Source organism: Erigeron canadensis, chromosome 1 (assembly GCF_010389155.1).
Source record: "Erigeron canadensis isolate Cc75 chromosome 1, C_canadensis_v1, whole genome shotgun sequence".
NCBI classification, from domain to species: Eukaryota; Viridiplantae; Streptophyta; class Magnoliopsida; order Asterales; family Asteraceae; genus Erigeron; species Erigeron canadensis.
Window position 1 is genome coordinate 38,267,927 of NC_057761.1, and position 14,173 is coordinate 38,282,099.

At 40.0% G+C, this 14,173-nt stretch overlaps 1 protein-coding gene across 1 annotated transcript; it reads left to right on the forward strand.

Moving 5' to 3' along the window:
* The first annotated feature begins 11,805 nt into the window (after positions 1-11,805).
* On the forward strand, positions 11,806-13,502 carry LOC122585592 (receptor-like protein EIX2). The gene is made up of 2 exons (XM_043757716.1): positions 11,806-13,043; positions 13,210-13,502. Exon 1 carries the CDS (start codon positions 11,897-11,899, stop codon positions 13,037-13,039), a length of 1,143 nt encoding a protein of 380 aa, XP_043613651.1. The 5' UTR covers positions 11,806-11,896; the 3' UTR covers positions 13,040-13,043; positions 13,210-13,502.
* The last annotated feature ends 671 nt before the right edge of the window (positions 13,503-14,173 follow it).

Sequence of the window (14,173 nt, forward strand, 5' to 3'; positions counted from 1 at the left end):
CTTCAATCCAAACTTAACTCTGCTGGAGTAGAGTTGAGTGAAAAATCTGAAAAACTTATGAAATTGAAGAATGTTCATGTTGAACTTCAATCTCATGAGTTGATGACTCAAAAACTTCAACTTGAGAATGAATCTCTCAAGGCTGAAGTTTCTAATCTAAAGAAGATTGTGACCTCTGGTCAAAGGCTTCTAAATTCCATCATGAATGCTTGAGCGAACAAGTACCTGCTCAAGTACAAGCAGTAATTGGTGGCAATTTTGATGCTGCCTCCATTGCTGACTCCTTTAAAGATGATGTAAAGCCTGAAGTATCCATTCCTCCACCTTGTCGTCTTCCATCTCACTAGATGAAATGAAAAAGTGGTATTTTGTCAAAGGACAAAATGACTATCATGCTGAGATGGACATCAAGCTTCAGCATCTTCTAGTGATCCCTCTTCTCTAAATGCTAAAAGTACTAGTACTTCTACCAGTACTTTTAACATGTTCTCCCATCTCCCTATTGTTGGCATGTTGCCACATGAAAGGAGAGTTCAAAATTCTCCTCCAAGAACCTTCAAGGAGATATCTCGAGTGATGGGTATGTACCTATTGCTCCTCAGCCTCTATCTTCAAAAGGTGCTGAGCCTTTCAAAAGAAGCACCATTGCTGCTCCATATGACTATGGTATCCCTTAGCAGGACCATCATGTCGATCAGCAAATTCTGGTGCTAAATCTTCTCAACATAAACCTTCTCATACAAATTCTATGTCAGAACAAGTAAATAGAAGGGTCAGGTTCGCTGATGAAAGACACCAGCAAGTACCTCCCACAAAGGGTGTACATGCTGATGTTGTATCTCATTCCTTACACTCAAAATCAAATCTAAGGCATGTCACTCCAAAAAGGGAAGACAGCTTTCTCAGAATAGATCTGACACTCCTCAGTGAAGACACTTCCCTCATCAGCAGGTAAGGCCTATAACACCTCAGCGAGGTATTTGCCTCATCAGCAAACAAGGTCTATTACTCCTCAAAGAGGACATGTGCCCTCTCAGCACTGTCAATCCTCTATTTCCAACAAGGAGTATCTACCTCATAGGCAAATGAGGTCGATCACTCCAAAGCGTCAAGTCAGATCCACTACTCCTATTTGTGAGAATCTGCCTCAGCAGGGAAACTCCTCTTCTCATCCTGCTAGGAAGCAAGCATGGACCATGATAAGAGGACATCAACCGCCTCAAAATCATCATGGTGAATCCATACTTGGCCCTGTTCCTCAAATGCCCCCTCCTAAGCTTAGACAAAGGAATAAGTCCAAGTCTAAGCAAAAGAGCAAGGCTTCCTCTTCCTCATCTCCTCAAATAAATGAACTCACTCAGCGAGTGAATGATCTTTCATCTCAACTGAGGGATTTTCTCATTCAAAGTCAAGGGAATTCCTCTGAAATAAATGATGTCTCTGTAGCAGTAGAGGACATGTTGCTTCTGAATATGTTCTATTCTGTCCTAAAGATGCTCCAGCAGTTGTATGTGTACCTAAAATCCCTACAGCTGCTGAAACATCTTCCTCTTCTAACAGGATCAGTGAGAACCTCTCTACTGAACCTGTTATCAGTGACTCTTCCTCTGTCACTAATACAAGTATTGCTGACTACATTGCTGCTCAGCGCATTGAAACTCCTCATTCTCAGAGAGTTATTTCAAATGCTTGGGGGCAACCCTCAATGCTGGTTGAATTCAGTGCTCCTGATGTTGTGAGCAGCTTTGCTTACTTTCATAGTAATGAAACCAGCATTCTGCCCACAAGTGAAGAAAACCCTATCCCCGTCTCCGTAGGAAATCACCTCATTCTGGTAGATGCTCTCTCTGTAGAGCCTACTTCCTCCCTGAAGTACCTCCAGAAAATCCTGCTGACATAGGTTTGGATGAATAAAGTAATCCTTATCCTCTTTTCATCCATGCAGGGCTCGCTAGGTAAAGGAGTGTGGTATTTGGACAGCGGCTGTTCAAAACACATGACAGGCTCAAAATCCCTGCTGGATGACTATACTGAGGCACCTGGTCCTACAGTGGTGTTTGGTGATAACTCTACTGGCCATACTGAAGGATATGGTCTTCTTTCTAATGGCCTCATAAAATTCTCAAAAGTTGCTTATGTTATTGGATTAAAGCATAATCTCATCAGCATAAGTCAACTATGTGATGCTGACTACAAAGTAATCCTTGATAAGCATCAAGGCACTGTAGTAAACATCAACAAGGAAGTCGTCTTGGTTGCTCCAAGAAAAAGAGATGTATATCTTGTAGACTTCACTCCTATCAAAACTGATAGTGAGACTTGTTTCTTTGCTAAGTCAGCATCTGAGTTAAATTGGTTATGGCACAAGCGTATGTCGCATGTGAATTTCAAAACCATAAACTCATGGCCAAAAGAACCTTGTTCGTGGTCTTCCTCCTCTTTCTTTCAAAAAGATAGACTTTGTGGTGCTTGTGAAAAAGGCAAATGCCATAGAGCTACTTTTAAAACTAAACAAGCCAACTCTGTTAAGGGTTGCTTTCACCTTCTTCACATGGATCTTTTTGGTCCAGTGAATGTCCAAAGTCTAAAGGGTAGCAAATACACTTTAGTAATTGTGGATGAATATTCACGATATACTTGGACAATCTTCCTAAATTCTAAGAGTGATGCTGCTGATGAAATCATCAAATTCATTAAGAAAATGGAAAATCTCAACAGCATAAGGGTCAAAGAACTCAGAAGTGATCATGGCACTGAGTTTAGAAACCACACTCTTGAAACCTTTTGTGCTGATCAAGAGATCTCACAAAACTTCTCTTCCACTAGAACTCCTAAGCAAAATGGTGTTGCTGAAAGGAGAAATAGAACTCTTATAGAAGCAGCACGCACTATGCTCAGTGAGTCCTCTCTTCCAAATAGGTTTTGGGCTGAAGTAGTCAACACGGCTTGTCACACCCAAAATAGATGCCTCATTGTCAAAAGACATGACAAAACTGCATATGAAGTTTTAAGAGGAAAGAAACCTCAAATCAAATACTTTCATGTATTTGGATGTCCTGTCTTCATTCTCAATAATAAGGATCATTTAGGGAAATTTGATCCTAAAGCTGATGATGGTTACTTTGTTGGATACTCTTCTATTAGCAAAGCTTTTAGAGTATTCAATACTCGTCTTCAAAAAGTGGATGAATCAATTCATGTCACTTTTGACGAGAGCTCTTCTGCTCTTAAAGATATCCAACCATCTTCCACTGAAGAAATCTTCAATGGGTTAAGTGACCCTCCTATGGAGGATGCTGACTCGTATGTGGATGCTTCTTGCTCGCCTCCTCTTACTCAGCAACTCACTGAGGATAGTTCAGCAGATCCTGAGCCGGAGCAAGTTGCTGCTCATATCTATACGATTGAGCCAGTTGAGCCTATCTTAAGGTCAATCCATGCAGCATCAGCCAAACCTAGATCACTGGCTGATGATGTGCAAGTTGATGACTCTGCTGATGAAGAATTTCATGATGCTTCAGCTTACACTGAAGACATGATGTCTGCTGAGGACCCCATTATTGAAACCTTAAATCAGCCAAATTGCTCCACTGATCAAGCTCCTCTTGATCCTTCAATTACTATTGATTTCTCCTCTTATTCTTCTGCTGATCCCATGCAAATATCTTCCGCTGCCCCTCTAGGTTCATCAAGTGTTCCATCACTTAAATGGACTTCTAGTCATCCTGCTCACCAGATTATTGGTGATCCTCAGCAGGGCATTGTGACTAGATCAGCGACTAGAAACACATGTCTATATGTTAATTTCTTGTCGATGATAACTCCTAAGAATATTGGAGAAGCCATGGTTGACCCATCTTGGGTCGCTGCCATGCAAGAAGAACTAACTCAATTCCAAAGACAGCATGTTTGTTCTTAGTTCCTCTTCCTCCTGGCAAAGAACCCATTGGAACTAAGTGGGTTTATAGGAATAAAATGGATGAAGATGGTGTTGTTATTCGCAATAAGGCTAGGTTAGTAGCTCAAGGGTACCTTCAAGAAGAAGGAGTCGACTATGACGAAACCTTTGCACCAGTGGCTAGACTTGAAGCAATACGCTTATTCCTGGCGCATGCTGCTTATCGAAACTTCACAGTATATCAAATGGATGTCAAGAGTGCCTTCCTAAATGGAAAACTCGAAGAAGAAGTTTATGTGGAGCAGCCACCTGGTTTTGAAGATCTAACCAAGCCAAACCACGTCTATCGTCTTTACAAAGCATTGTATGGTCTTAAACAAGCTCCCAGAGCTTGGTATGACACTCTCTCTGAATTTCTTCTTTCTCATGAGTTTCAGCGAGGATCTATAGACTCCACCCTTTTTATCTATAGAAAGGGTGTTCATGTTCTCTATGTACAAATATATGTCGATGACATCATATTTGGATCCTCCAGTAAGAAACTTTGCAACAAATTTAGCTCACTAATGTCCTCTCATTTTGAAATGAGCATGATGGGTGAGCTAACCTTCTTCCTTAGTTTACAAATTCGCCAGCTCACTGATGGCATCTTCATAAACCAAGAAAAATATATTCGAGACATGCTGGCCAAATTTGATATGTCTAATATAACTACTAAGTCAACTCCCATGTCTCCTCCTAACAATCTCCATGCTGACCCTGATGGTAAGCATGTGAATCCACATTCTATCGTGGAATGATTGGCTCTCTAATGTATCTCACAGCGAGTCGTCCCGACATTATGTTTGTTACTTGCCTTTGTGCAAGGTATCAAGCATCCCCAAGGGAGTCTCATCTTCTAGCTGTCAAACGTATCTTCAAATATCTCAAAGGGACCTCCTCTTTAGGTCTCTGGTATCCCAAGGATTCTTCCTTTGACTTAGTTGCATACTCTGACTCTGACTATGCTGGTTGCATGTTAGATAGGAAAAGTACCAGTGGTGGATGTCAACTGTTGGGGGGAAGGCTGACTAGTTGGTCTAGTAAGAAACAGCATACAGTTTCCATCTCCACTGCTGAAGCAGAGTATGTGTCTGCAGCAAGTTGTTGTGCACAAGTCCTTGGATGAAAAACCAACTTGCTGACTATGACCTAAATTTTTCCAAAATCCCCATTATGTGTGATAACACAAGTACTATTGCTATCACACATAATCCTGTTCAGCATTCCAAAACTAAACACATTGACATTAGGTATCACTTCATTCGTGATCATGTCATGAAAGGGGATGTTGAAATTTACTTCATCCCCACTGATGACCAACTTGCTGACATCTTCACTAAACCTCTAGATGAAAAGAGATTCAAGGATCTCGTCAGCAGGTTGGGTATGTTAAATGGTGATTTTACAAATTCAACATGATTACTCATGTTTTGCTGCCCATATTCCTTTTATGAAGATGAGCAGCGACTTCTTAAGTCAAATTTATCAGCGAGCTCTTCATTCTACTCGCTGATCCCTGTTGCTTTGGGAAAAAGCAAAATAAAGGCAATGGAAAGCCAAAAGTTTCCATCTAGTCCAGCAGCAAACGGCTGCTGGTAAAGACGTCTAAAATCCGTTGATCCCTGATGCTTTGGGAAAAAGCATAACAAAAGTAATAGGGTGCTGAAAGTCCCTATCTAGTCCAGCAGCAAACGGCTGCTAGTAAAGACGTCTAAAATCCGTTGATCCCTGATGCTTTTGGAAAAAGCATAACAAAATTAATAGGGTGCTGAAAGTCCCTATCTAGTCCAGCAGCAAACGGCTGCTGGTAAAGACGTCTAAAATCCATTGATGGCTGACAATTTGCCAAAAATTGTTTAATATTCATCAGCATCTACCTCTTTTATTTTGTTAAGGTGTTGATTAAAACTTGATAACCATTTCTTTAAATTTATACAACCCTTCAGTGGATACCTCTAGATATCTGAGTGTATTCCACTACGTATTTTTATAATATTATATTATATATCTCAAACGGTTACCTTGATTTTCTCCCAAATGGGCTACTTGTACACTGTATAGCCGTATACACTTGAGTATAGTCGGCGGATAGGTACATGTCTCATCAAACTACCTGTTTACGTTACTCACATACGTATTTGTAATAAATAAATAAAAACGCTTCCTTGCACTATCATTGGTACAACATAGAAATTGTTTCTAGTTTTAATTTTTAAATTTAAAAAATATCTTCACACTACGTATGTGAGAGAAAAAGTGACGGTTCACTTTTACAGACGTAGGACCCACTCCCATACCATATATATTCCCAATCACGTCTATATCCATACTCTTACGTTTCATTTCTCTCTAATACTTATCTTTCTAAACTGCTCAAATCTCTCAACCTCTCTTTAAAATTCATCAAATTCATCTGATCTTTCATTCATCTAATCCTTCATTCATCTAATCGTCCTCTCTCATAACTTCTCTAATGGCTTCTTCTTCTGCTCAAACTCCTCATGAAAACATTGTTTCTGGAAGTGTTCCTACTTATCTCACTTCCATAATATTTGATCCTGAAGGGATTTCTTCTTCTCCTTTTGTTTCCTTTCAAGCTTCTAAACTTACTGTCAAAGCAAACAACTATCTTGGATCTCAAGGAGTACCCAAGAATGTAGAAGGGTACTACTTTATGATGGACTTCATCATGGGGTGTGATGTCAGAAGGGCTCTGTACAGAGACCCTGGTGAGATGCCTCTTCATCTCTTACGAGAATATTGGTGGACATGTACATATGATAAGGTGAATGATACAGTTACTGGCACGGTATCGAAGAGAAAGTACAGCATTGACATCACTGTTAGCTCACTGAGGAGGGCTCTTCGCCTTCCTCAACAATCTGAAGAGCGTCCATTCGTTGGTACGGTTCCAAACCAAGTATGGAAGGATTGGCTGGCCTCCATTGGATATGGTACAAATGTGGAGCCAGTGCAAGCTGTGCACAGCAATCCTCAAAAGAAGTTTTTACCGGGTGTATGGAGGTTGTTGTTCACCCATGTCATACAATGTCTAGGTGGAAACAGTGGCTCATTCGATCAAGCCACTGTTGGCCAGATGCAGATCATTTATGCACTGGCACATGGACGTTTCTTGGACTTTGCAGCAGTTATTTTTAAAGATCTTAAAGGCAAAGTCTCCATCAAAAATAGGTCAAGTTCAGTGCCTTTCGCTCGATTCCTCTCACTTATCTTCAAAAGTGAGTTGGGAAATGAATACATCATCGCTGGAGCACATTACATCAACTCTCTAAGGATCGCCAACACTGTCTATAAGACTCCAGCATGCGATCCTGAATTATTTGAAGCAAAATATGCTGAACTCACTCCTGCTATGCATCAGGTACTACTTTCTGTCTATCCTGAGCAGTATGCTCCTAACCCTGCTGGAGCTAGTGTGCTGGTAATCCCCCAGCAGCCTCCAAAGCTCCCAAGAAAACCAAAAAGAAATTACAAAAACTCTCTTCCATCTCACCTCCTGCTGCTGTCCCAACACAGCAGCAGCGAGTATCAAAGGGCCCAACCACTAAGGTTAAGAAGTCCTCACGGCCTAAGGACATTAGAAACCCAGCCAACCCATCAGCAGTCTCCCAACAGACTGCTGACGAGAATATGGGAAACAGTGATCAGCCACCTCAAACTTCTGTAGGCGAGGTTGGTGTCGATATTGGGTCAACCCAGCCCACTAGAGTTGAGTCAACCACCCCTATAATTCCTCCCTCTTCTCAACCTTCTGAGTCGCTGACAGCAGCCAGATCACAGGTGTTGCTAGAGTCAGCAAATTCTACGGCCGATGATGAGTTGGTGCAACAACACACTGACTCTGAGGCACCCGGTTCCCCTACCCCATTAAATTACTCTATTGAAGCAACATTGGTTTAAGGTGAAGGTGGTGCTGATGTGGTTGGAAGTGAAAATGTTGTTGCAAGTGAAGGTGCTGGTGTGATTGAAGGAGAAAATGTTGTTAAAGGTGGTGTTGTTGCTGAACCACACGCTGAAACAATCATTGATGAAAACCCTGAAGGACCAACTGATCATATGAATGAGGGTGAAATGTGTGAAGTAGAAGGTGTTGGATTTGATGAGCCGGATGATGAGATGGTTGATGTTGAGGGAAGTGAATTCGAACTAGAAGAATTCACCATTGATGAATTCCAGCTGGACTCCTCCACCCATGCTGATGAACAAATTGCCAGTGACCTAGAGGAGGAGGATGACGAGGACGCTGCTGCTGATACTAATGATAATGCAGTTGTCTCTCCTGAAATGGCTGCTGCTGATGACAATGCAGCAGCCTCTATGGAAGTTCAAACAGAAGCAGCTGTGGAGACAAGCACTGAGGCTTTGGTTGATGCACCTGCTGGTGAAACCACACCAGCAGTGAAAGCACTTGATATGACTGCATTGAGGATGCCTTCCTTCAGCATGCCTTCTTCCTTCCCCAGCATGTTTGAAAGCCAACCTGCTAGCAAATCTGCCAATATTCCACTGACTGCCAAAGATCTGGGCCTTGCCTATAATACTCACTCTTCTGAAAGGCTTGCCAGAATTGAAGAAACTTTGAATGACATATCCAAGGCTGCTCATCTAGCCATTGAAATAAAAGATACTGAAGATGACGCCTTGGTACGAACACTAAAAAGCTGGTATGTCAGGCAGCAGGAAAACAGTGCCAGCATCGAAAGCATCAAAGAAAAATCCATCTCCCTAGCTGCTGATCAAGAAAAACTGCGCACATCTCTCTCCTCTATCAAAAAGGATCAGCAGATTATTCTGGGGACAAGTCGATCGCTGTGCAAATCTGTAAACGCCACCAAAGTCATGGCTATGAAGGCATCCACCAGCAGCTCCTCAGCAGCTGCTGAAGTTAAAGAACTTGCTGATCTTGTCTCTCCACTTATCACCAAAGTGGAAGACAACACCAAGGCTATTCATGCCTTGGATACTCGTGTGGCCAGTCTTCCTCCTCCTCAAGCTTCATTCACTGAGGAAGATCGTAAGTGCCAGCAAAAGTTGGAAACAGAGGTTGCTGAGATTAAGAACCTGCTGACCCAACTTCTGAACAAGAAAGATGCCCCAGCAGCGGTAGTGGAGGTAGTTATCAATGATACTACCTCCAAGGGGGAGAAACTTGATGCTGCTCTCTATGATCTTGTCTCTGAAGCAGTTAAGAAGGCTGCTAATGATTTCATTGAAGAAACTGCTGACAAGATCATAGATGAAAATGACAACACTTGTACAGCCACCGAAACTACCAATAATGAAAGGGCAATAGTGGCTGTACAAGACGTGGAAAGTAATGTCGTTCCCCCTGTTGATGCTGAGGGGGAGACAAATACTGAGGGGGAGCGACAGTTAATGGTGATCGATGCTCCCCAAGAGGATACAGCTGCTGAAGAAGTGCTCAGCCCTCACATTATTGCAGCAGGTCAGGAAGCTGCCAGGCAACAATTGTTAGAAAGAATGGGGGCTGAGGCTACAAGGGTTCCAGCCAGTAGAAGGCCAGAATATTATCTTAATGCTGACAATCTCTCCATTATCTCACAAGCAGGCAATCAATTCCAAGTGATTGACATTCTCGCTCTAACTGTTGAGGGAAAAACTAAACAAAAGGCACTGGAGGAGCTTGATAGAAGAAAACTGAACAAAGAAAATGAAAAGAAAAACTTAGAGCTCATTGCCAGTATGGCCCTTGCTGAAAAAGATGAGATGGATGGTGAGCAGAGAATGTTACTACTTACTGGTGGGCCTGAAGCGCTGTACAGACAGAAACAAGCAGATGTTGAGCAGATGGTTAAGGAGAAGAAGGAAAGGTTTGAAAGGGAGAAAGCCAGGTGGTTGGGAATTATGGAGGAAAGATAAAGGCCTGAAAAGATTATTGTTGTGGAGGTGAGAAAAGCTGCCATGGGTACACAAACTAATTTAAAGTTCAGGAGGGAAGGTCTTCCCACTCCAGTAAAACTTGTGAACGTGAAGCTGAAGAATATTGGGGTGTCTGAATGGTTTGAAGTTTATATGCTGATCAAAGATAAGAAGGCTGCTAGCTATGATCACCTTCAAAACATGCTCAAGAAATTTTTCGAAAGGATTCTGGAGTATGAAACTAAGTTCAAGGAAGATCTTCCCCTTCTAAGAACTATATTCGGCACTCCAGCAGCTGTTTCTCAGACAGCAGGCAGAAGGATTCCAAAAAGAAAGCATTCCAGCAGACCTCTGCCTGCTGACCTCCCTCCAATTCCCACTGACGCTGGCTTGAACCTAAGGCTTCCTCCCAGGGCTCATTTTGAAAAAGGGAGGGTACTGGAACAACCTGCTGGCATCTTCTTCAACAATTTCGCAAATGATCAATTATTCTTTCTCCTTGAAGAGATGGAGAGGGCTTCTACTGGATTTCTGGTTGGGCTAAGGAAAAGATTTGCAAAAATGGATTGTGCCAGACCAGTAGTCAGCAGGATTGAAGAAGAACTGATGAAGCCCCACAGGTTGAATGATCCAGTACTGAGGATAGCAAAGCAAGAAGAAGCTTTTGAGATTGAAGCTGCTATGGCGTCCTCCAGCACTTTTAATATGTAAATTGTAAATGATGTAACTTGTCTAGTTTATGAAATAAAGAGCCTTCTTCTTCTTCAAATTATTTCTATGTTTTCTTAAGAAAATTTCATCCAACAAGTCTCCTCAGCTAATAGGGGGGATTGTTAAGTCTGGGATTCGCTGACGAAGACTTGCTGGCTGACACACGTCGTCAGCAAGTCTCTAACAATTCATCAGCAACTGAAGAGACGTCTTCAGCAAGATGCATGCTGACCTAAGTTTGTCTTGGCGGGAAATATTCAAACTACATAAAGACAAAAGGGTCACATGGTGGTTAACTAACTGTAATTTGCCCTGAATGGTAAATGTACATGTTGGGACCAAAGCAAGGGTTCTCTCTCTCTCTTACCCGATTTGGTATAGAAGACAATAGGCACATGATTCAAGCACCATGAGCCAACTGGAAGTCGACAACCACCATCAAGTCACAATCAAAGCAGGCTGTGTTGCCTCATGTCTTTCCCTATATAAAGCAACACAGTTACATTGTGCTAAGTTGCGTCTGGCCGTCTAAAAGTGTGTATCACTTGTAATTGCTTAAGTTTTTCTTATCTTTCTAGACTTAGCAATTATCTTTGGTCTTTTGTATTCTTGTAAGTCAAGTGTAAGATCAACCATGTATTCATCGTTTAATCAATGATACATATGATTATCCTTGCATTGATGTATTGCAATTGAACTTTACATTGTTCTTGTTGTTTACTTACTTGCTTGCTTACCTTCTTTCTTGTCTACTTAATTAAAACATAAGTTGTGCATTCGTGGACCGTCAGATACATTATGTGCATGTATAGTTTATTACAATTTAAAGTCGTAAGTGTTAAACTTTAAAACCATTAACACTTAAATCCGTCATATTGTTAAAATCTACATATCAAATTAAACCATTTTTCACCTTATCTATTAAATTTAGATACATTTAACATAAAACATTTCCCCTTGTGAAATGTAAGTGATAATTTGTTGAATGGATATGAACAAAGTTTAAGAACCTAAAAAAAAAAAATAAGAGATATGACATTTGTTTTTGGGTTGAGTATATGAGATTTGTTTTGGGGCTGAGTAATTAATTGTATGTAACCAAGTTAAACTTGTTATATATTATTTGACCAAGACAATATTTTTCAAGTTAAAATGGATAAATAAAAAAGATGTTTACATTTTATCTTTCTATGAAATTTTGAATTAGATAACAATAAATTATTTTTAGTATTCAAAAATTTTGGACTAATGATTGCTTAATTTAAACCAGGTCTCGTAGTTGTTAATTTTGAGAAAAATCACCTCACTGGAAGCGTTCCAACACACTTATGTGAGTTTCTTAATATGAAACTACTGGATTTATCCGATAACAGTTTCTCCGGAGTTCTTCCTGAGTGCTTAGGAAGAATGACTCAATTACAGGTGATGGACCTTGCAAATAACACTATAACGGGTGATGTTCCGAATTCATTAGGTTTTCTATCATCTCTTGAGTCATTGCACTTGAACAGCAACAAACTAAAGAGTAATCTTCCGGTAGCTTTACAGAACTTGACAAGCTTAGTCACCTTAGATTTAGGAAACAATTTGTTGACGGGTAATATCCCTTCTTGGATTGGAAAAATACTATTAAAACTTAAAATCTTGAATCTCCAATCAAATAAGTTCATGGGTAAGATTCCACTGGAACTCTGTCAAAACAACGCTCTTCAGCATTTAAACTTGGCAAATAATGGCATAAATGGAACTGTTCCTCGTTGCTTTAGTAATTTAACTGGTATGATGAATAGTGGCGTCAACTTTAGATACGATAGTGGATATCAAGAAAATATTGAAGCTTACATAAAGGGCATTAAATTGAAGTACACCAAGATAGCTGGGTTTCTTATATCCTTGGACCTTTCAAGCAACAAAATTATTGGCAAAATTCCTCATGATGTTTTGAAGAACCTTGTGGCATTGAAGAATTTGAATCTTTCTAGAAACTTACTAAGTGGAGAGATCCCCACAACCATTGGAAATCTAAAGCAATTGGAATCTTTGGATTTGTCTATGAATGTGTTGTCTGGTCAAATTCCTCAAAGTTTAGCTAGCTTAGACTTTCTAAGCTACTTGAACTTATCCTTTAATAACTTAAGTGGTCCAATTCCTATTGGAAATCATCTTCTAACTTTAGGAGATCCATTTAAGATTTATGAAGGGAACGTCGAGCTATGTGGGCCCTCCCTATCAAGGAGTTGCAATGAAAATAAATCATGGTATGCTAATCCTGATGAGGATGAAGGTGAAAATGGTTCACAAGATTTTCCGTGGTTTTATGATGGTTTAGTCCCAGGTTTTGTTGTGGGAATCATGGGATTTATTGGTAGTTTGTACTTTATTAAGAGATGGAGGGTAACTTACTTTAAGATGACAGAGAATGTTTACGCTTTTCTAATGGTTTTCGTCGTAGTGGCTCTTGCTCGACTAAGGAGGAAAATTTTCTAAAGAGGTATTAGATTAATAAACATTACTCTTTTATAATTTTCTCTAAGTCTATATTACATTCTGTTTAAATCTATATTTCATGTTGTAGTTTGTCAATTAAATAATTGTGCTATATTATTTATTATGTGGTTGTTTAATAGAATATTTTATGCATTCAAAATCATTTGTAGGTACGAATCGGGAGGGTCCTGGTCACTTCGATCCAAGACAATGCTTGAAGACGCTTAAGTTGTGCTGAGGGAAAGTATCTTTTTAATGTGTATTATTGTGTTTATATGAGTTTAGGAAATGAAACTCTATATGAGTATTGTGTCTACTATAACTATGTGGTTATAAGCTAAACACTATATTAATGTAAGGAAAAGGTCGTCAAAATATTGTTCAAAATACTTTTCGAGGAAAAAAAGTATCATAAAATCTGTATAGGCATAACCAAAGCGACGTGTAAACAGAACTAAATAAAAAATCCGTGTTCGTGTTCACGTAGTAAGACAAAAAAAAAAAAAAAAAAAACACAAAGGATTCCAGAGAGCCGACTCTAGTATAACTCTTTCATCGCTCTGTTCTGCTCATAGTATTAAGGCTTTCACATCAGCGCTTTTTACATTTGCTTCGAACCCATTATTGCAGTCTTCAGCCTCCGGAGAAAATTCACCTCTTTGTTTCTCTTTTGTGTCGTAATGTTTCCGCCACAGCCTTCTTACCACCATTTTTCATCATGTTTCTCTTTTGGGGATGTGGTATTTCTCCACATCATTTGGGGACCTACCAATAGGGTGCTAGTTTTGACTTGGTCAATGTTACAAGTATGCTTTGTTCCTAATTGATGGAATAGAGTGTTTAGCATAATCTGTAGATTTTCCTTCCATAAAAAGCATTGATCTACAAACACTTTAGTATGATGTTCACTAATTGGCATCACACATATGTGAGAAGTGCATCAAGATGAACATGAAACGAGTTGGCCAAGGATGACCCAAAACACTCTTGTAAGTAAGTTAGAGATATAATTAGCTAGGACAAGTATGTTCACAAAAAAACTATATTATTTCAAAAATCGTATTTGACTTTCTGAACAACATGATATAGAAGGTCGTGGGCTCTTAAATATGCTTTCGAAAAATTTCAACCTGT